This window comes from Lutzomyia longipalpis, chromosome 3 (assembly GCF_024334085.1).
Source record: "Lutzomyia longipalpis isolate SR_M1_2022 chromosome 3, ASM2433408v1".
NCBI classification, from domain to species: Eukaryota; Metazoa; Arthropoda; class Insecta; order Diptera; family Psychodidae; genus Lutzomyia; species Lutzomyia longipalpis.
Window position 1 is genome coordinate 15,540,527 of NC_074709.1, and position 18,549 is coordinate 15,559,075.

General features: G+C 35.4%; 8 protein-coding genes across 8 annotated transcripts; 4 read left to right on the forward strand and 4 right to left on the reverse strand.

The window, feature by feature from the left end:
- Window positions 1-443: 443 nt before the first annotated feature.
- Window positions 444-1,334, forward strand: LOC129793437 (zinc finger protein 706-like). The gene has a single exon (XM_055833448.1). The coding sequence runs from the start codon at window positions 444-446 to the stop codon at window positions 675-677; it is 234 nt and encodes a 77-aa protein (XP_055689423.1). The 3' UTR covers window positions 678-1,334.
- A 305-nt stretch (window positions 1,335-1,639) lies between these two features.
- On the reverse strand, window positions 1,640-2,467 carry LOC129793433 (DET1- and DDB1-associated protein 1). The gene is made up of 4 exons (XM_055833443.1): window positions 2,357-2,467; window positions 2,118-2,256; window positions 1,892-1,953; window positions 1,640-1,832 (listed from the first exon to the last, which is right to left on the reverse strand). The coding sequence occupies exons 1-4, from the start codon at window positions 2,378-2,380 to the stop codon at window positions 1,746-1,748; spliced, it is 312 nt and encodes a 103-aa protein (XP_055689418.1). The 5' UTR covers window positions 2,381-2,467; the 3' UTR covers window positions 1,640-1,745.
- A 175-nt stretch (window positions 2,468-2,642) lies between these two features.
- Window positions 2,643-5,312, forward strand: LOC129793364 (alpha-(1,6)-fucosyltransferase). The gene is made up of 5 exons (XM_055833323.1): window positions 2,643-2,989; window positions 3,132-3,986; window positions 4,082-4,235; window positions 4,676-5,158; window positions 5,223-5,312. The coding sequence occupies exons 1-5, from the start codon at window positions 2,769-2,771 to the stop codon at window positions 5,256-5,258; spliced, it is 1,749 nt and encodes a 582-aa protein (XP_055689298.1). The 5' UTR covers window positions 2,643-2,768; the 3' UTR covers window positions 5,259-5,312.
- A 402-nt stretch (window positions 5,313-5,714) lies between these two features.
- On the reverse strand, window positions 5,715-9,764 carry LOC129793384 (fizzy-related protein homolog). The gene is made up of 4 exons (XM_055833360.1): window positions 9,620-9,764; window positions 8,916-9,431; window positions 7,751-8,414; window positions 5,715-6,328 (listed from the first exon to the last, which is right to left on the reverse strand). Exons 2-4 carry the CDS (start codon window positions 9,378-9,380, stop codon window positions 6,042-6,044), a joined length of 1,416 nt encoding a protein of 471 aa, XP_055689335.1. The 5' UTR covers window positions 9,381-9,431; window positions 9,620-9,764; the 3' UTR covers window positions 5,715-6,041.
- A 570-nt stretch (window positions 9,765-10,334) lies between these two features.
- LOC129793418 (cyclin-H) lies at window positions 10,335-11,525 on the reverse strand. The gene is made up of 2 exons (XM_055833422.1): window positions 11,177-11,525; window positions 10,335-11,087 (listed from the first exon to the last, which is right to left on the reverse strand). The coding sequence occupies exons 1-2, from the start codon at window positions 11,481-11,483 to the stop codon at window positions 10,507-10,509; spliced, it is 888 nt and encodes a 295-aa protein (XP_055689397.1). The 5' UTR covers window positions 11,484-11,525; the 3' UTR covers window positions 10,335-10,506.
- Window positions 11,526-11,621: 96 nt separating this feature from the next.
- On the forward strand, window positions 11,622-13,754 carry LOC129793388 (protein disulfide-isomerase A3). Its single transcript, XM_055833368.1, has 3 exons — window positions 11,622-12,024; window positions 12,089-12,640; window positions 12,790-13,754. The coding sequence occupies exons 1-3, from the start codon at window positions 11,873-11,875 to the stop codon at window positions 13,556-13,558; spliced, it is 1,473 nt and encodes a 490-aa protein (XP_055689343.1). The 5' UTR covers window positions 11,622-11,872; the 3' UTR covers window positions 13,559-13,754.
- LOC129793394 (pentatricopeptide repeat-containing protein 2, mitochondrial-like) lies at window positions 13,725-15,377 on the reverse strand. Its single transcript, XM_055833381.1, has 3 exons — window positions 14,992-15,377; window positions 14,750-14,932; window positions 13,725-14,683 (listed from the first exon to the last, which is right to left on the reverse strand). The coding sequence occupies exons 1-3, from the start codon at window positions 15,062-15,064 to the stop codon at window positions 13,755-13,757; spliced, it is 1,185 nt and encodes a 394-aa protein (XP_055689356.1). The 5' UTR covers window positions 15,065-15,377; the 3' UTR covers window positions 13,725-13,754.
- A 111-nt stretch (window positions 15,378-15,488) lies between these two features.
- Window positions 15,489-18,507, forward strand: LOC129793354 (myotubularin-related protein 8). Its single transcript, XM_055833294.1, has 5 exons — window positions 15,489-15,685; window positions 16,069-16,185; window positions 16,271-16,985; window positions 17,130-18,040; window positions 18,120-18,507. Exons 1-5 carry the CDS (start codon window positions 15,662-15,664, stop codon window positions 18,384-18,386), a joined length of 2,034 nt encoding a protein of 677 aa, XP_055689269.1. The 5' UTR covers window positions 15,489-15,661; the 3' UTR covers window positions 18,387-18,507.
- Window positions 18,508-18,549: the final 42 nt, after the last annotated feature.

Below are 18,549 nucleotides of genomic sequence, written 5' to 3' on the forward strand. Positions count from 1 at the left end.
CTGTGGCGATCCAAAAGTCGATTTGGCTACTTTGGCCAGAAAAATGCGTCCAAGGGTACAAATGTTTTCCAGTTATATGATAGAAAATTAAGGTCAAATGAAGTTAAAAATTCGTATCCTCCAAGTGTTAAGATTCGAATTGGTAGGAATTACCAGTTTTCTCCTTTAAGTGTTAAAAGATTTACAAAGAGAAAAAAAATCGTGTTAACTTCTGTATTCGCAAAAATTTTACTAATTTGATATAAATCTTCCTTTTTACATTTTTCTTGTTTAAAATACAATATTTTTTGCCTGCTTTTGAGGTTTTAAATTATCGGATAACTGGTTAATCGAAGGTATAAATTTACAATTAATATCACGGTTCATATAAGTGACAAAGTATGTCAACAAATAGATCAGATTTTGAGTAAATTTATAATACATATAACAGACACCCTGACAAGATGGCCCGTGGACACCAGAAATTACAATCGCAAGCTAAGACACAGGAAAAGGCAGCAAAGGCAAAAAAGGCACAAGGACACAACGCTAATGAACAAAAAAAGGCAGCTCAAAAAGCTCTTGTGCACATCTGTACAGTGTGCAAGGCTCAAATGCCCGATCCCAAGACCTACAAACAGCACTTCGAAAACAAGCACCCAAAGTCAGAACTACCGGCCGATCTCAAAGATGTTTAGCTCATTCATTAAAAAACTTTTTTTTTACATTTTCTTTCATTATAGAAACAAAATAATCATACTTAAATAATTTCTACAATGTACTTCATAGGTGTGTATTCCTCACAGGTTCTCACGCCTTTTTTATATTCCTTATAATCACTCCCCTTACAGTTCACACATCGTAACCTGCTCCCTAAATTACATTTATTGCTAGAAATATAATAGATACAGCAATTTTGTAAAGAAAATGAAGAAAAAACCGTGAGAATTAAAAAAAAAATTATTTTTAAATTGAGTTTAGTTTAATTTAAAATCAGAGATATAAGAATTATGCATACATGTTAAGCATTAAGTTCACTTATTTATAAGGGGGTTTCTCATGAAAATATTCTTATCTATACACTCTCTATAATATATCCCATTCAGTAGATAACAATATCCTACCCATAGCGATGTGGGTAGCAAGAAATCTGTTCTCTAACTTCCAATGATTTGTCACATCCCCGAAACGTGCTTTCAATCCAGTGTATACTTATTGGAATCCCGCGGTACACATGGAACGACTAGGTAAGAAGTTTTATTATATCCAGTGTGTCTCAGAGCACTCTCGTCATGAAAACCAATAAAACTTTCTTGGTGATTTCTTTAAACTGAAATAAATTATAAAAAATATTATACCTATATGTTTAATATCCTTATCTTTACATCAATATTTATTAATTATTTACCCTTATTTTGAAAAAGGATTCTCAAAAATTTTACTATCATTGTTTCGGTCTAATTTTCAAAATGAATTTGTGGCCACGCTGAAACACAATAAACTCTTAACTTTTAGCATGGCATACCTACAGTGCGTGTTTGAAAGTATGTATTCTAAATGGTATAGATTGTACAGAATAACCCGTAGGGAATGTGAAAACGACGAAGCAAATACGAAATCGGATAAACTTACGATGATAATTAAGAATTGGTCAATGAAATTACATTAGACGACATTTATTTCACAGAATCCTTAATGAGATGTTAGATGGGGAGATAAATTAAAGAAAAAGAAGGAGAAATGTGTTTGACTACTGGCGGGCCCACTTAGTTGGTATTTTCTCGGTCAAGGCGTGGTCGTTTCCGGTTGTTTTCTACGGCATCAGCAACATGGTCTCTTTTCTTTATCGTATTCTGCAAAAAGATCGCGATCACTATGCTGTATATGAGAATGTCTTAAACATTTTGCTTACCTTTTTATCCCATTGCTGGTGCAAGTACCTCAAAAGGATATTTTTCTTCTCTGTGACAATTACTGTAAAAAATTAAGAAACCTATAAGTTCTGAATAAATCAAAAAAATGTGTTAATTATCGTCTAGTTTAATCTGAATGTAAAGAGTTAAGTTACCTAATTTTCTGAGACTGTTTTTTATGTCTAAATTGATTACAAATAATGTGAATTTTTAAATATTTCTTACTTTGTTCAGCTGGAACGTCGACAGTGGGCAAATAAATAGGTGGTCGTTTTGAAGATGTTCTCAAACCATGCTCTGTGTTGAAAAGAGCAAAATTCTTGGCATTGTATGAAGGCAGATCCTTGAGGAACTCACTGATAGTCTGAAATGAATATAAATTGTAATGTGAAAAAACCTTATAAGCAACCTGGCTTCAAAAACTTAAGGAAATGTAGAGAATAAAACTGAAGTCCTCATCCCACCTGATCTGCTTTCACAGTTTTCATTTCTGTAAAACTTGCGTTCCTGTATGCACAAACTAAAAGAAAAAAACTGTGGATAAATTGTTTGGTATTCGGTGGAACAAGTTTATCTCTTTTTTCTATTACGGAAAAAAAGGACCCTTAACTTTAAAAATTTGACAGCAATTGTAATGGCGTGTCGCAAAAATAAACACACGACCCAGCAAAATATGTATATTATAAAAAAATTCCATTTTAATCTACAGATATTTCTGCCGATATTTCACAATTTAGATTTTGAGATATGTTTTTTGAGAGGGTATATTTGTAAGCAAACAAAAAAGAAGAAGAAGTAGAAGTATATTGGTACGTCAAGATATATGTATTGTACAATAGTTAATTTAATTTATCGTGATTTGGCGACGTAATAATAATGCGTACCATCAATCTAAGCAGTCGTATGCAATTATTTATTGTGGTGATAATCCTGTGGGGTGCAACCGTTTTACTTTCTCTTACAAATCTCAATTCTGGAAGCAATACCAAGCACCTTATGGAAAATGATTTGAAGAGGCTGAACCGGGCCATCTCATATGTTAATGCACTCGAGTCTAACAACAATCATATTGAAAATTTGCTCAGGGAGCATATTGAGTGAGTTTCATTTCTATCATGTTTATTATTTCTATAAACTGGCCCTAAAAACTCGTTAAGTGAAGATAATAATTGATAACGCCCAATCCGATGTATTATATTAACATTACCTGTGATTTAATGATGTTTTTTTTTTTTGCAGAGATGGTCTTTTTGATGAAAATGGAAAGCAAGAATTGGCTGGAAAAATAGAGGAAAAGCTTAAAAGTCTAAATTGGAGCAAATCTAACAGTATTCCATCCATTAAATACCAAAATCTCCTTCGTAGAATATTTTCAAACGTCCTGGAGATGTATAATTTCATGAGCGCTGAGATAAATAGTATAAAGAATCGCGACAAGTTAAATAGTCCAGATGCAATCAGTTCAATAGATGAAGCGATGAAACTATTGAAAGAACACAAGGGATCCCTTTTAATGGACATTGATGAACTTCAAGAGGTAGACGGGCATTCAATGTGGAGAAAAGATGAATTCAGAAATTTGTCAAATTTAGTGCAGCACCGTTTGCAATATCTTCAAAATCCAAAAGATTGTGCCAATGCGCGAAAGATTGTGTGTCGACTGAATAAAGGATGTGGATATGGGTGTCAATTACATCATGTCGTTTACTGTTTCATCATGGCTTATGCTACGGAGAGAACTCTAATACTGAAATCCAAAGGCTGGCGATACCACAAAGCCGGTTGGGAGGATATTTTTATGCCAATTTCGGAAACTTGCCTAGATGCTGATGGCAAAACTCATGCAAATTGGCCAGGAAAACCATCAACACAAGTTATTACACTACCCATTATTGACTCTCTCCATCCACGACCGGAGCACCTACCTCTCGCAATTCCAGCAGACTTAGCTCCTCGATTAACACGCATCCACGGGGATCCATTTGTTTGGTGGGTTGGACAGTTTCTAAGGTATCTATTACGTCCACAACCATCGACGCAGATAATGCTAGACAAGGGGATTAAAAATTTAGGTTTTCGTAATCCAATCGTTGGGTGAGTTTCCCTTCTTGTCTCGTTTTATTCAATATTCGTAAGATATTTACTTTTCCATTAAATGATATTGTAACTTTTTTTTGTGTATTATATAGTGTTCATATCAGACGTACTGATAAAGTAGGTACAGAAGCGGCCTTTCATAACCTCAAGGAGTATATGGCAGCCGTGGATGAGTACTACGATCAATTAGAAATGCGACAGCCTGTTGATAAGCGAAGAGTGTACATTGCATCAGACGATTACAAGGTAATTCGCTCAGTACTTTTTATACTATATTAGTCAGGTTAACTATTGTATCATGAAAACCCTGAAAACCACTAAACTCCTTAAAACCAGCTTAGTGTAAATATAAAAAAAACTAGTCTATCGGAGCTTTCAATCACATATAAGCGAATTCCAATTAACACTGTACTAACTCTGATGGGGAGGGGGGGGGCGGAATCTTATAAAGCGCTTGCAGCTCGTATTGACCCCCTCTAGCCTCTATCAAATTTTATTACGATCGGCCCGTTTCGGCGGAGTTCATTTGCCACAAACAGACTGACATACAGCAGAGGTTCACATCTAAGAATAATAATATGTACTACTAGTACATCATTTACACTTATTTTACGTATTGAATCATCATCTACCTCATTTACCTACTTAACCAACAAATTAATATAAACTTTTGTCTTTTTTTTTAGGTAATCGATGAGGCAAAGTCTAGCTATCCTCATTACGAAATCATCGGTGATCCTAATGTAGCTAGAATGGCAGCTGTATCATCACGCTACACAGATTTCTCTCTCAATGGCATAATCATGGATACGCATCTGCTCTCTCTGTCTGATTACCTCGTTTGCACGTTCAGTTCACAAGTCTGTCGTGTGGCATATGAAATCATGCAGACACTGCATCTGGAAGATGCGACACAGCGTTTTAAGTCCCTAGACGACATCTATTACTACGGCGGTCAAAATGCTCACAATAGGCGAGCTGTGATTCCGCATTCGCCACGGAATAGTCGTGAAATCACTATACAGAAGAATGACTTAATCAGCATTGCTGGAAATCACTGGAATGGTTTCTCAAAAGGCAAGAATACAAGGACGAATCAAATGGGACTCTTTCCATCGTTCAAAGTTGTAGACAAAGTTGAAGTAGCGGAATTTCCAACATATAAAACAGTTACGTAGTTCTATACATCCAGTAAAAAATCAAAATAAAAAATGGTTTTTTTTATACTCGCAGATCACGAGTTTCGCAATTATTTCAATGAAAAAATAACTTGTGGTAATTATTTTTACAATTATTAAAAAAAATACTATTGTTAGACCGAAAGTTTTTTTTTATTATCATAAAATTATAATGATAACTTATTTATTAAACTGTATATTATTAAAAATTTTCTTATGGAAGAAAATTTTAAAGGAAAAGCTGTGTTCCTACATTAACATTAGCAGGAAATGCATCAAGAGGTGAGTCAAAAGTCGACAGCTCTTTAAATAGTAAGAAAACAAATATACATGTAATATAAAAAAAAATAGTTTTACTCATTCGTTTTTCTTGAGTTTTTTTTACTCAATTACAGTACGGTAATATTTGCTGATGATTCTTTGAATGAAAATCCATGAAATGTTTTGGGAAAACAGCCTTATAAACCTCAATTATCCACTCATACACGATGTCTTTATACTTCATCAAAAATATTATAGGAATAAGGGTGAGAAAAAAAATACAAAGTTTTATCGACAAATTTTACTGTTTATTGTGGGTCATTTACTACAGGTTGAAAATACGAAAAAAATCTCAGCGTATTTACCAGAGACTGATATTTTAATAACAGTATACAATTTTGAAGAAAGAAATCTTATTCACATTTCGCAATTTAGGTATTGATGATTTCCCGAGAACAATTTGTGAAATGATTTTCTTTACCCGAAGAAAATTTGCATACAGATGATAAATAATTATATTGACGAAAATAGGATTCATATGAGATACCTTATGATTATCGTTTCGTTAATGTGGAGTTCTCGTTCTTTTTTTTTACCTACATAATATTTCTATCTATCTTATGGATGAGAAGAGATTAAGAAGGCTCTTGTTCTCCTTCTGACTCCGGATCTTACTGAAGACATTCCAGAAACGCAATGTTTCATCACCAGCACCTGTAACAATAGCCTCACCATCGGGACTAAGAGCCAGGTACAAGACACGGTAAGAGTGTCCTGTGAGCTTAGCCACCTGTGTAAGTGATGGATACTTCCACACTAAAATTTGATTTTGTGAATAGCCGTGCGTAGAAACGAGCTCCGAAGAATGTTTGGACCACGCCAAGTTGCACACTTGTGATCCTATGGGAAATTATGCCAAAAAAGCATATTGTAGAAGCAAATGATTGTTGTTTATTGTTGTTTAAATGAATGTGCTCAATTTTTCAGGAACTTCGTTTTGAACAATAGAGAAAAAAATTATGAATAATTAATTATTATACAAATGAGTCAAATCAAAAAAGTCGAAATCAAGATCTAAAAATCTTGATTTTGGACCGTTTTTAAACCCCACTTCTTTTCTAAAAAAATGAAAATGACTTTTTTTCTCTATTGTTGTTCAAAACGAAGTTCCCCACCTTCACAAGAACGCGTTTTTCACTTAGTTTTGTTAATTCATGTTGTTAAAAGAAATTCTACGCTACGTAATATTTTTTGTCATACATATCCTATAAAAATATACAAAAAGTTGAAAACCACTGGGTGATGAGATCATCACAAATTCATTGAATACTCTTTCTAAATTGGCAAACTAACTGTCCTAAGAGTCCGGAAATTAGACAAGAACTAAAAGTGCTCATTTTTTAAGACATGTATAACATTCGAAGATACAAAGGAAAAATTCTATTTAAATTCTGTTGAACTAACATTGTAATCTTCTCTATATAATAAAGAAAGGATTTCGTGTCTGTACAGCTATACAAATCTACACCGTTTGACCGATCGTGATGAAATTTGGTACAGAGACTCCTTATATCAGGCGCTTTCGAATGGCCGTATTCATTTTCCCCCCAAAGCCCCCCTTCAGGTAGCCCCCATATAAAAGTCATGTATTTTTTGCGAATTTTTGAATTTGGCGCCTGAAATGTTGTATGAAAATGATTTCTTCTCTTTGCAAATTTTTTCTTTTGGGATCGATAAGTGGCCCAAATCTGCCTTTAAACCATCATAATTTATTTTCTCTCTGAAATTTGCGCGAAGCGCAACAAATCTTCGCGAAGCGGGGCGAGGTAAATTGGAGCGAAGCGACAATTTACCTCGTTTTTTATATTGAAAGAATATCAATAAAGGATTTTTGTCATTTCTAAAAAAGTTAATAGATTTTGTAATAATATGAAAAACGAAATCAGGCCACATCATTGGTTGCGATTATGTATTACAGTATAGATATTATCATTGCTTGTTGCTTTTAGAGGCCAAGAACCCAAATCCCCTATTTGTGATCGTCACAATTCTAATGAGGAATCGGATTGCTATGTATAGTGAAAATTCACTGTCTGTTACAGCCGCGTGTTACAGTCTGTGTCGTTTTTGTGTATGTACATAAATGATATTATGTTGTATTACTATTAATTTTTGATGAATTTTTTTTATTGTGTTGTTTGTTTACTGTGTCTAAAATAGACTAGGTACGGTTTAATAAACCTACCTAATTTAGGTTAAAGGGAGATTTGAAAAAAATGAAAAACGAAAAAAATCTTATTGGAATTTTTTCTTGTTACTCACCAGTGTCAACACACTGCATCGGTTGACCTGTGAGGGTATTCCAAAAGCGAATGCATCTGTCTGCTGTTCCACCGCCACTGGCTAGTAATCCATGATGATGGGGTGACCACGCGATGGCCTTCACAGCAGCCATGTGCTCCGAATAGGATTGAACTGGCGTAAGGGCGTGCTGATTCCACACATACAGCCGATTGTCGTTTCCACCGCTGGCCAGATACTGATTATCTGGTGACCACTTAAGCCCACAAACCTCTTGCCTGTGCCCTGTGAGCCGTCGTTCTGGCATAGTTGATCCCGTGCGCGTGTCACGCTGCATAATTAGCCTGTCGCGTGAGCCACTCGATAGAATGTCCCCATTCCACGCAAGCGCCCCTACACGCGCTGAGTGCCCCATGAGCTTGTTGACCTGCTTATTTGCAGCAACATCCCACACAGTCACGTAGCCGTGGTGAGTGCCAACAGCTACATATGTGCCGCGCTCATTCCACGCCACAGATGTCACGGAGTTACTATCCCCATGTAGATCACACAAGCGAGTAACTTGACTCGTACACGCACTCCATAGGTATACGCAACTGCCTAAACCCACTGCCAAAACGTTCAAGTTTGACCAATCTACAAGATTCAGGTAGAAGTCATCTTGCAATTCTGGCGCATCGAGTACCTGTTAAAAAAAAGTCGAACGTGATAAGTGCTACAAATTATATGAATAACAAGTTTACGTATTATGTTATGAAATAAAGATACAGAATGATTATTACGAACCCAAAATTATAAAATATGTATAAAAAAAGGATTAGGTAAAATGGGTAAATATATATTTCTTTATTCCGAGAATATTTCATACTAGTCAACCCGAGCCCCTAATCATATGTGAGCAAACTCCATTTTAAGCTACAAAAGGGGGGCGTAAATTAGTAAGGGAATGAATAATACGTTACCCCGAAAAAATTTTAAAATAAAAAATCCCGTTATCTGACCCTTCAGCAGGTTGCTCAATCAATTTTTTGTGGGGGCGCTATTTTGGGGGGAGGGGGCGGAATCTCACATAGCGCTTGCAACCCGTATTGACCCCCCCCTCGAACCCCATACCAAATTTCATCAAGATTGGCCCAGCTATTTTGGAGTAGTTCATGTGCCACACAAAAAAATCAAAATTTTTTACCTTAAAGGGAATGCGGGAAATCTTTCGCATTGCCTTTTTGGGGGATCGCAGAAGCTTTTGACTTTTGCCACTAATGGGCGAAAGAGAGTATGAGCATGGTTCACTTGGATCTTCTTCTGCTTGGTACTTAAACAGTGTCCTCTTTGCACTCATTACTTGATGCTTTGAAGGTGTAGACTCATCGACACTCTTCACATCTTCAATCATCCCACCCAGGAGCTCATTCCTGAGTAGGCATGAATATGCCACGCTGTCCCGCATAGAATCCCCATAATCTCTGTGCTTTTTTCCACTGCTAGGGGTTACGCTGTCCCCGGACTTTGTCACTGTGCCAAAGTTTGTTTGCCAGTTATTGTTGATTCGACACGGAATGAATCTATCAAGAGGTGAACCAGAATTGTCCTCTAGTCTTCTCAACGTGGGGCTATAGTGCTTTAGAATACGTTCTTCAAATTCAGGATTCATTGTTGCAACATACACTCACTCTATGGGCATACCATCAAGATCATGGTTTGCCTGTGAAGATACAAATAAAAAAAAATTTTACTGACAACATTCCAGGTACCTACACAATAGGCCAGCACAACCCCTTATTAGTTGACACAGACAGAAAGACTACTAATTAGATTTCAATGACTATCCAATTCCCACATTTCTTATTCGATTGCAAGTTTTTCCAATTAAATTTACTATCGACTTCATACCTGGGTATCTGACACGCAGTTTCAAGTGAAAATACACCAAAAATATATTACATGAAGAGCGCTTAAACAGCAAAAATCGAAAAGTTAGAAAGATACCCACATGAAAAAGAAAAAAATTGACAACGCCATATATTTAGGGTTGCCTGATTTATTTTGGGCTGCGAAAACGAAGCCGCTAAAATTTAGGCGCTGGACGAAAAAACGGAAACACCCCAATATTTTTCTTTGCAATTTTATCGCATTCTCTTCGTACTTTTCAGGCTTAGAAATCGCATAAATGAATGCTGATTTAAGTTGATGTATAGCTTTATGAATTTAGAATTTTCACTGAACCAGTCAGACCAGTCCACCAAAAGCACCCAAACAGATCGAATCCATAACGTATTTCACCCGTTTCATGTTCATGTTCAAACATCGGAACTTTACGCCAAAACAAATTTTTTAGGCGGTGTTTTTCGCGGTTTCCCTAAGCAAACCATATATGTATATAGTAGCCGACAGAAAAAAAACCCTCTGGAGTTTTAAGATCTTTTAGAACGAAATATGAATAACTCAATTGCAATAAAAAAGTTCTGTTAGAAAATCGCATCTCTGTAAATTCTTCACCTCACCTCAACAGTGACGTCGTCTTTCGAAAAAGTGCTCTTGCTCGAACGAAAAATTCGAAATAAGGTGCAATCAACGAGAAAAGGGCAGGAAGAAATAAATATAAAAATGCGTTCGCTTTATTTATTTATTTATCCTCTTGGATGATTTCCCTACTTTTATTTTAGAATATTAAGAGGTGACCATCTGCTTTTAGATGCCTATTAAAAATTGCAAGATTTAATAGAATAATACCTGGTCAATTATTAATATAAAATTGTACAACATTTAACAAATTATAGTTAAGAATCATTGATATTGTATGTGGTGACCTTGACTTCATGATTCTTGCATAATTCTAATTTTTTCTCAATTTTGCGAATGATGTCTTTTGATGGGATATCTAGTGTTTTTACCATAGATCGAATCTTCCGAACTGCCTCAATGAGTACTGGCAATTTGTCTTTTGAATCTCGAAAAAGTGACTCAGTTACATAGTGATCAAGATTCTCTTGCTCTTTACTGGCAGCATGAAGAACTGCAGCAAGAGCAATTTGTGATGGTGAGTAGAGTAGGCAGATGTCTGTCATGTAGGTTTTCTCAATAAATTCATCAATACCTATCCTGAGGCGATCCGGATTAACCATTGAGCAGCGTGTCTTAATGTCAATGAGGAAACCTTCAATTGGTCGAAAGGGACCGTGAATTGTGAGGTAATAATTTAGTTGTTGCATTAATAGCAGTTCATTAGACAGAATAATATCCATTGCTTTGGACCTGTCTCCTTTTATATTTCCAATAAATTGACTTATGGATACGTTGAATTCTTCCACTTTACATGCCATATAAACACAAGTAGCCAAAATTTCCTTGGGATGTTTATCTACAAAAAAAAAACGCTATTTTTTTCTGAAGCTACTAAAGTAAAAAAATCAAGACTTAAGTCTCAAGTCCGAAAAGGCTGTAACCTACCCATTGGAGAGTTGTAGAGATAGAAGCGCTTGAAATAATGAAATGCAGCTCCAATAACTGACTTGGGCATCACAGGTTCAAATCGCTTGCAAAATTCCTTCATGTTGATGCAATAGTGTTGCAAAAGCTGACTTTCTTCTTCGGGAGTGAGAAATAATTCAGTCCGAAAAGGAACTTGAGGATCACTTGTTTGCCAAAATTCATGTTTTTTCTCAATGTAAATTTGATTCTGTCTAGCTCGTAAATTTAATAGTTGTTGTTCATTGCTGAACAACCAATATTTCTTTTGAGAACTTTGAGAATACATTTTATTATATAGGGGAGCGGTTGTTAAAATGATTTGTTGACAGAAACTGTCAAAAATAACGAAAAGGCATTCTAGAATTCGGAATTACGTCCGACTGAAAAAATAATAAAAGAAGAAGAATACAGTCGTGGCTAAGTCTTGGATGTACTGCTCTTGCATATTAAAAATAATGAGTGTGGAGAGTATATCCAAGACTGTCAAGGCACGAGTGTAACTTTGAAACATTTGTGAAACATTCCAAAAGCACCATGGCCGAACCATACCGATTACGAGTCGTCTTGGGCCAATCAGAAAAGACCACGAATTTGAAGCCGGCCACGTAATTCTTCGCAACTAATTTTTGCTTTAAGAAGTTTTCTATTCTCATTCATTTTAAATAAATCCGTAAAATGTATTGTTTTATAAAAATTTATATGGTCGCATTGGCCATTATTGGTATTGCATTAGCTGGTGAACAGGACGTTTTGGAATTATCTGACGATGATTTTTCCACAAGAGTTGCCGAAACCGAAACTACATTAGTAATGTTTTATGCTCCATGGTAAGCATCAATCAAAATAAAAATATGGCCCTGTATAAAATAATTTTAAAAATTCCTTTGGCAGGTGCGGGCATTGTAAACGTCTTAAGCCAGAATATGCTAAAGCTGCAGAACTCTTGCGTGATGATGATCCCCCAATTGTTCTTGCCAAAATTGATTGTACCGAGGCAGGAAAAGAGACATGCGGAAAGTATTCGGTCTCTGGCTATCCCACATTGAAAATTTTCCGCAATGGTGAAGTTTCTCAAGAGTACAATGGGCCACGCGAGGCTACTGGCATTGTGAAATATATGCGTGCTCAGGTTGGTCCTGCTTCTAAAGAACTTTCGTCATTGGAAAATCTCGAGTCGTTCTTGGCTGTTCCGGAGGCTGCCATTGTGGGTTTCTTCGAGAAAGAGACAGAACTCAAAGGGATATTCCTTAAGTATGCTGATAAAATGCGTGAAAAACTTCGTTTTGGACATACAAGTGTTCCAGCCCTTCTTGAAAAATATGGCGAAAAGGATGCAGTCTTTTTATTCCGGGCATCAAATTTGCATAACAAATTCGAAGAATCCTTCTTAAAATTTGATGGTGATGATGTTGGTCAACTAACACATTTCGTACGCAAAAACTTGTGAGTAAATTACACTTTTTGATGCATCTAACTTAAGTTAAATTCTATAAACTGAATTATATCAAATTGAACTCAAACTTTTATTGTTAGTATGAATTTTCACAAAAAATCTATTAATACCTACTAATTTTCCTTTTACACATTTCTAGACATGGACTGGTTGGACATCGAACTCGTGATTCTGTCCAGGAATTTCACAATCCCCTTATAGTTGCCTACTTTAATGTCGACTACACTAAGAATGCTAAAGGAACAAACTATTGGCGAAACCGTGTTTTGAAAGTGGCCAAGGAATTCTTGGGAAAACTTACATTCGCAATTAGTGCCAAAGATGATTTCCAACATGAGCTAAATGAATATGGATACGACTATGTAGGAGACAAACCACTAATACTCGCTCGTGACGGTGATAACCAAAAATTTATTATGAAAGATGAATTTTCCGTTGAGAATTTACATAAGTTTGCATCAGATCTCCTGGATGGGAATTTAGAACCATATATAAAATCTGAAGCTATCCCTGCAAAAAATGATGGTCCAGTAAAAGTGGCGGTGGCCAAGAATTTCGATGAATTAGTCACAAAAGTTGAAAAGGACGTTCTCGTGGAGTTTTATGCTCCATGGTGCGGACATTGCAAGAAACTTGCTCCAATTTATGATGAACTGGGTGAAAAATTAAGAGAAGAATCCGGAGTCTCCATTGTCAAGATCGATGCTACGGCAAATGATGTGCCTCCAGTCTTTGAAGTTCGCGGATTTCCGACAATATATTGGCTTCCTAAAAATAACAAGTCAAAACCAGTCAAGTATGAAGGAGGACGCGAGCTTGAGGATTTTGTTAAATATATCGCTAAACATGCCACAGATGAGCTAACTGGTTTCGACCGAAGTGGCAATGTTAAGAAAACTGAACTCTAAATTCATATACATTTCCTTTTTTTTTACACTAAATATCATTTCTTCAGGATCTTAAATTAAAATTATATAGTACTGAAAGAGGATAGAGATTCTTGTAATTCTTTGCAATAAGTGATTGTGTGGAAGAAAACAATTAAAGATTATGTGAAAGAAAAAAAAAACAAGATTTCCGTCTAATATAATTTATATTTTCAAATCACTTTAATTCAGCTAATCCAGGATGTACAAATCGTGGAATCACAGAGCGTGATGTTGAAGATTTGAAGCTTCCTGCAAGAACGTTGTTTTGATTGACACGCGATGCGTTGAAACTTGTTGCAGATATCTGCATTGTTAGCAGTTCATTCAGACTTTTATCTGTGACATGACCATGATCCTGAAGCATCTTGGATAGTCTATGAATTTCATTGTTTAATTCTTTGTTACAATTTTTGTGAAGAGATGTAAGAACTTCTGAAAGGACGTCTTCGCTAATTGACGGCTTATTTGTTTCACATTGTTTTCCAAATTCCATAATCTCTTTCAAGTTGACCGAAAGCCATTCAAATCGATTAAGCCGTGCACTGGCTAAGATTCTGATATTCCTAACCGTCATGTAGGATTGCTGGCGTATTGTACTGATAATTTTAAGTGCCATTTCAGGATCATTTTGCCTCAAAGCCAGTCCTGCGGCAAATGTGGAGGCTTTCCGCATTAATATTTTACCTTCACGTGTAAGCTGACTCCAAAGATCTATAGCATAGTTGAATGATTCATTGCTGTTAATACGATAACATGCTGCCATAACTAGAACTATTAGGTGGCGCTGATCCTTAAGGCTTTCATTCTTACATGAGTCGTACAGTTTCAAAATTTCTTGATATTGAGTTCTCTCATAAAGCATGTCCATAAGGATTTGGTATGAAATCGCTTGATGAAAAAAACCTTCTAGTTCTGGATTTTTGAATAACTCAAGTGGTACCTCTATGTTTCCCATACAGTAAAACATTCGCATTAGCACTGGACCAAATACATAATTTCCAAAAGGAACTTCTTTACTCTGCCGGTTAAATTTCATTAGCAAAGTCTTCACCAAATTTATGTCTTCAGGAGTGTTATGTGCTAGATGAATCATATTCTTAAAATCTATATTGATAAAAGAAAGAATACACAAAGTTATGATGAAAATCTTTTTTTTTACAGCTAACTAACCTTCTGTGAAGATTATGTTTGAAGTGGATGGACTGGAGATTTGTTGCATTTTGTTGCGAAATTTTTCAGTCATGTTAACAAATTGAAAGTTAATTTTTTCTTGGACCATCTTGAAGCTATCCACACCAAGAGTAGAAATTGCATAGAGCGTCCGGTTGTGAATGTTAAGACACTGCGAAAATCCTAGAATTTTTTTTCTATATGTTATCACAGTTGTTTTAATTGATTTTATTTTAAATTACCATTTGTATATTTATATGGTCCACCGGAAGAATATCGCAAGAACCACGGGGACTTGCTTTTGATTCTAAACATTTTTGCGATTTAGTTATTCACACTCACAGAAGTTTTATCGTAAAATCATATGACATGTAATTTTAATAACCTATCTCGTGGAAACTAATCATGCTCCCGGGCCACTGATGGAACATTTTTTGCTAACTGACTTGCCACATATGAGCATGAATTCAGATTATTATTTAAAAGATCCAAACATGCAAAGTTCTTACCACATTTCCCATTTTTTCAAATAATTTTCGTAATCTAACTAAAATTAGCGTGCGACATTAAATTTATTTAAAAAGAGCATTAAATGATGTCTCGAGAAAATCCTAGACGCCCACAATGTGTTTGTCAATGTCACCCAATGTACCGAAGAAAAATTCTAATGTAAAAAGAACCATCCCAAACCACCCATTGAACGTAAAAATGTTAGGTTATAAATCCGAATAAATATTGGACAACCCAATAGTTTCGTTGCTGGGTCATCATCTATCAAAGTATTGTACATACAAATTTTAATAAAAGCGAAAACATAAGTTTTGTATAATTTATAGAAAAGTCTTGGTATTTTTATGTCCTTTTCTAGCACATTATTGATTTAGTGGTAAAAAAAAACAAAGTTAGAAGACAATGGAATTCATAAAAACTCCCAAGGTAATGTTTTGTTACAATCTGATACTGAAATGTTTTATATCAGCCATTATTAGAGGAGACCGGGGTTAAAAAAGTCACTTAAGAGTTTAGAAAAAGCTCAAAATATCATATTTCCCAAATAAATAAAGCGAAATATATAGCTCATTTCTATAGGAAATTTACTGCTCTATATCTATTTCTCAGATCATTTTGTTCTATCTAGCTAGGAAATATAATATTTTAAGCTTTTTCAAAACCCTTAAGTGACTTTATTAGCCCCGGTCTCCCCTAGTATTGAGCGTACAATAGGCAAATTGGAATAGGTTTGGTTATTTGTACTAACCCTACAGATTCATCAATCTCACGTTTTGTTTACGGTTAATCTTTATTATTTTTATTTGCAGGTAGAAAATGTACGTATGATTGATCGATACAACAATAAAAATGCATCTTTGGGGACACTTTATTTAACAGCTACCCATTTAATTTTCGTTGATCCGGAAGCCAATAAGGAGACATGGGTAAATAATAACCGTAAAATGATAAAATTAAAGTTATTTCTTACCCCCCCCCCCCTCTGCCATATTATTGTATTTTTCTTTTTAGATTCTTCACATGCATATTGCAACTATTGATAAATTACCTTTAAGCACAACAGGATCACCCTTACTGATTCGTTGCAAGACATTTCTTTCGGTGACTTTTGTGATTCCAAAGGAACGAGAGTGTCATGATGTTTATATGACCTTACTTAAACTTTGTCAGCCAGTTCAAGTAAAAAATCTCTACTGCTTCCACTATACTTCAAGCAATGAAGATTTGATTAAGACATTTGGATGGAATTTTTATGCACTTGATACTGAATTCAAGCGAATGAATGTACCAAATGAGGAATGGGTACTTTGTACACTAAACGCTAATTATGATTTGTGTGACACATATCCAAAATTACTTTATGTGCCTGCAAAAGCCAGTACAACTGTATTAATGGGAAGCAGTCGTTTCCGTTCAAAAGGTCGCTTACCCGTCCTCACATATTTGCACAACAATAAAGCTTCCATATGCCGTTGTAGTCAACCTCTTTCTGGCTTTAGTGCACGATGCTTAGAAGATGAACAAATGCTGGAAGTAATTCGAAAGACAAATCCAAACGCTAATTTTATGTACGTGGTTGATACACGACCCCGTATTAATGCAATGGCTAACAGAGCAGCTGGAAAAGGCTATGAAAATGAAGCTTTCTATGAAAATATTAAATTTCAATTCCTGGGAATTGAGAATATTCACGTAATGAGGACAAGTTTACAAAAACTTTCTGAAAGTAAGTCTCTTTTCTATATGGGCCCTAAACACCAGTCTGCAAAGGGTGTAATTTAAATTTCTTTCCTATTATGTATTCAGAAATTAAAATTTTAAAATGTAACAAAAAAAAGATAGGAATTAACGTTTTTATTTTTCTTTTCAGCTTGCGAACAAAAAACACCGACAATGAGTGGATTTCTTGGATCATTGGAATCTTCGGGATGGTTGAAGCACATTCGATCTATTCTCGATACTTCAAACTTTATTGCATGTGCTGTGGATAAGGGAATTTCTGTTGTTGTCCATTGTTCCGATGGATGGGATAGAACCGCTCAAGTTTGCTCTCTATCTGCTCTAATTCTTGACCCATTCTATCGCACAATTAAAGGCTTTCAAACATTAATTGAAAAGGACTGGTTAGCATTTGGTCACAAGTTCAGTGATCGCTGTGGGTACATTCAGACAGATCCAAAGGAAATGTCCCCAGTGTTTACACAGTTTCTCGACTGCACATGGCAACTTCTACAACAAAGATGTGATGCTTTTGAATTTAATGAACGCTTTCTTCTTACACTACATGATCACGTGCAATCTTGCCAATTTGGAACATTTATTGGGAATTGTGAGAAAGAACGCCTAGATCTTCGTCTATCTGAATTGACCTTTTCTCTGTGGGGTTTCATGGCAAATCATATAAATGAGCACATAAATCCCTTATATCAACCAGAAATTGATGATATACTAAAGCCCAATCTTTCACCACAGTGTATTAGATTTTGGCGAGGTATGTATAGTCGTTTTGAAAGCGGTGTACATCCAAGAGAGCCATTGGGAGATCTTTTGCTAGCCAGTATGGATCACTGTACATCACTTGAGGATCATATGGCGCACCTTACGAAAAGAATTTCCAGTTTTAAAAATTTTATTTCAAAATCAGCCAAAAAATTCCAAAGTTATTCAGTGGATAACAACAAAGGGATAGCTAAAGATAAAGATGAAAAAAATCCTGGACAATTGACTGATACTACAGATCATCCCCTTAACTCTATTGATTTTTCATTCTCAAGTCTTTCTGTAAGTAGAAGTTTTTTCTTTTGTTGTTTTTTTATTTTTAATTTTTTTTTAAATTTTAATTAAGTTAATTTTACTTCAGAACTCAGAAACGAATAATAAGTTTCAGGAGATAAGTGATGAAATTGAAACTGTTGCAGTAGACTGGAAATCTATGAGGAATGTTACTTCATGTCCATGCTCAACACCATTCGATCAATTTAGCCGAAAGAGTCACTGTTGGAAATGTGGAGAAGTATTTTGTTTGCGTTGCATTGTGCGGACTATCGTTCTTCCAGGTCACGATAGTGGAAATTCTGTTCCTGTATGTCGACCATGTTACAGAGAACAGCAACAAACTTCTCCGTAGACTTGCCGTAAAAAAAATTGTTTGTGATATTTATTCGCTTAACATAAAATCAATTGCATACCTATCTATTGTTGTATCTTCATAAAAAAATATATATATTAGCCGGTCTATATACATATAATCATGCAGTGTTTTTTTTTTTAATTTGAAAAGTGTTGTTATT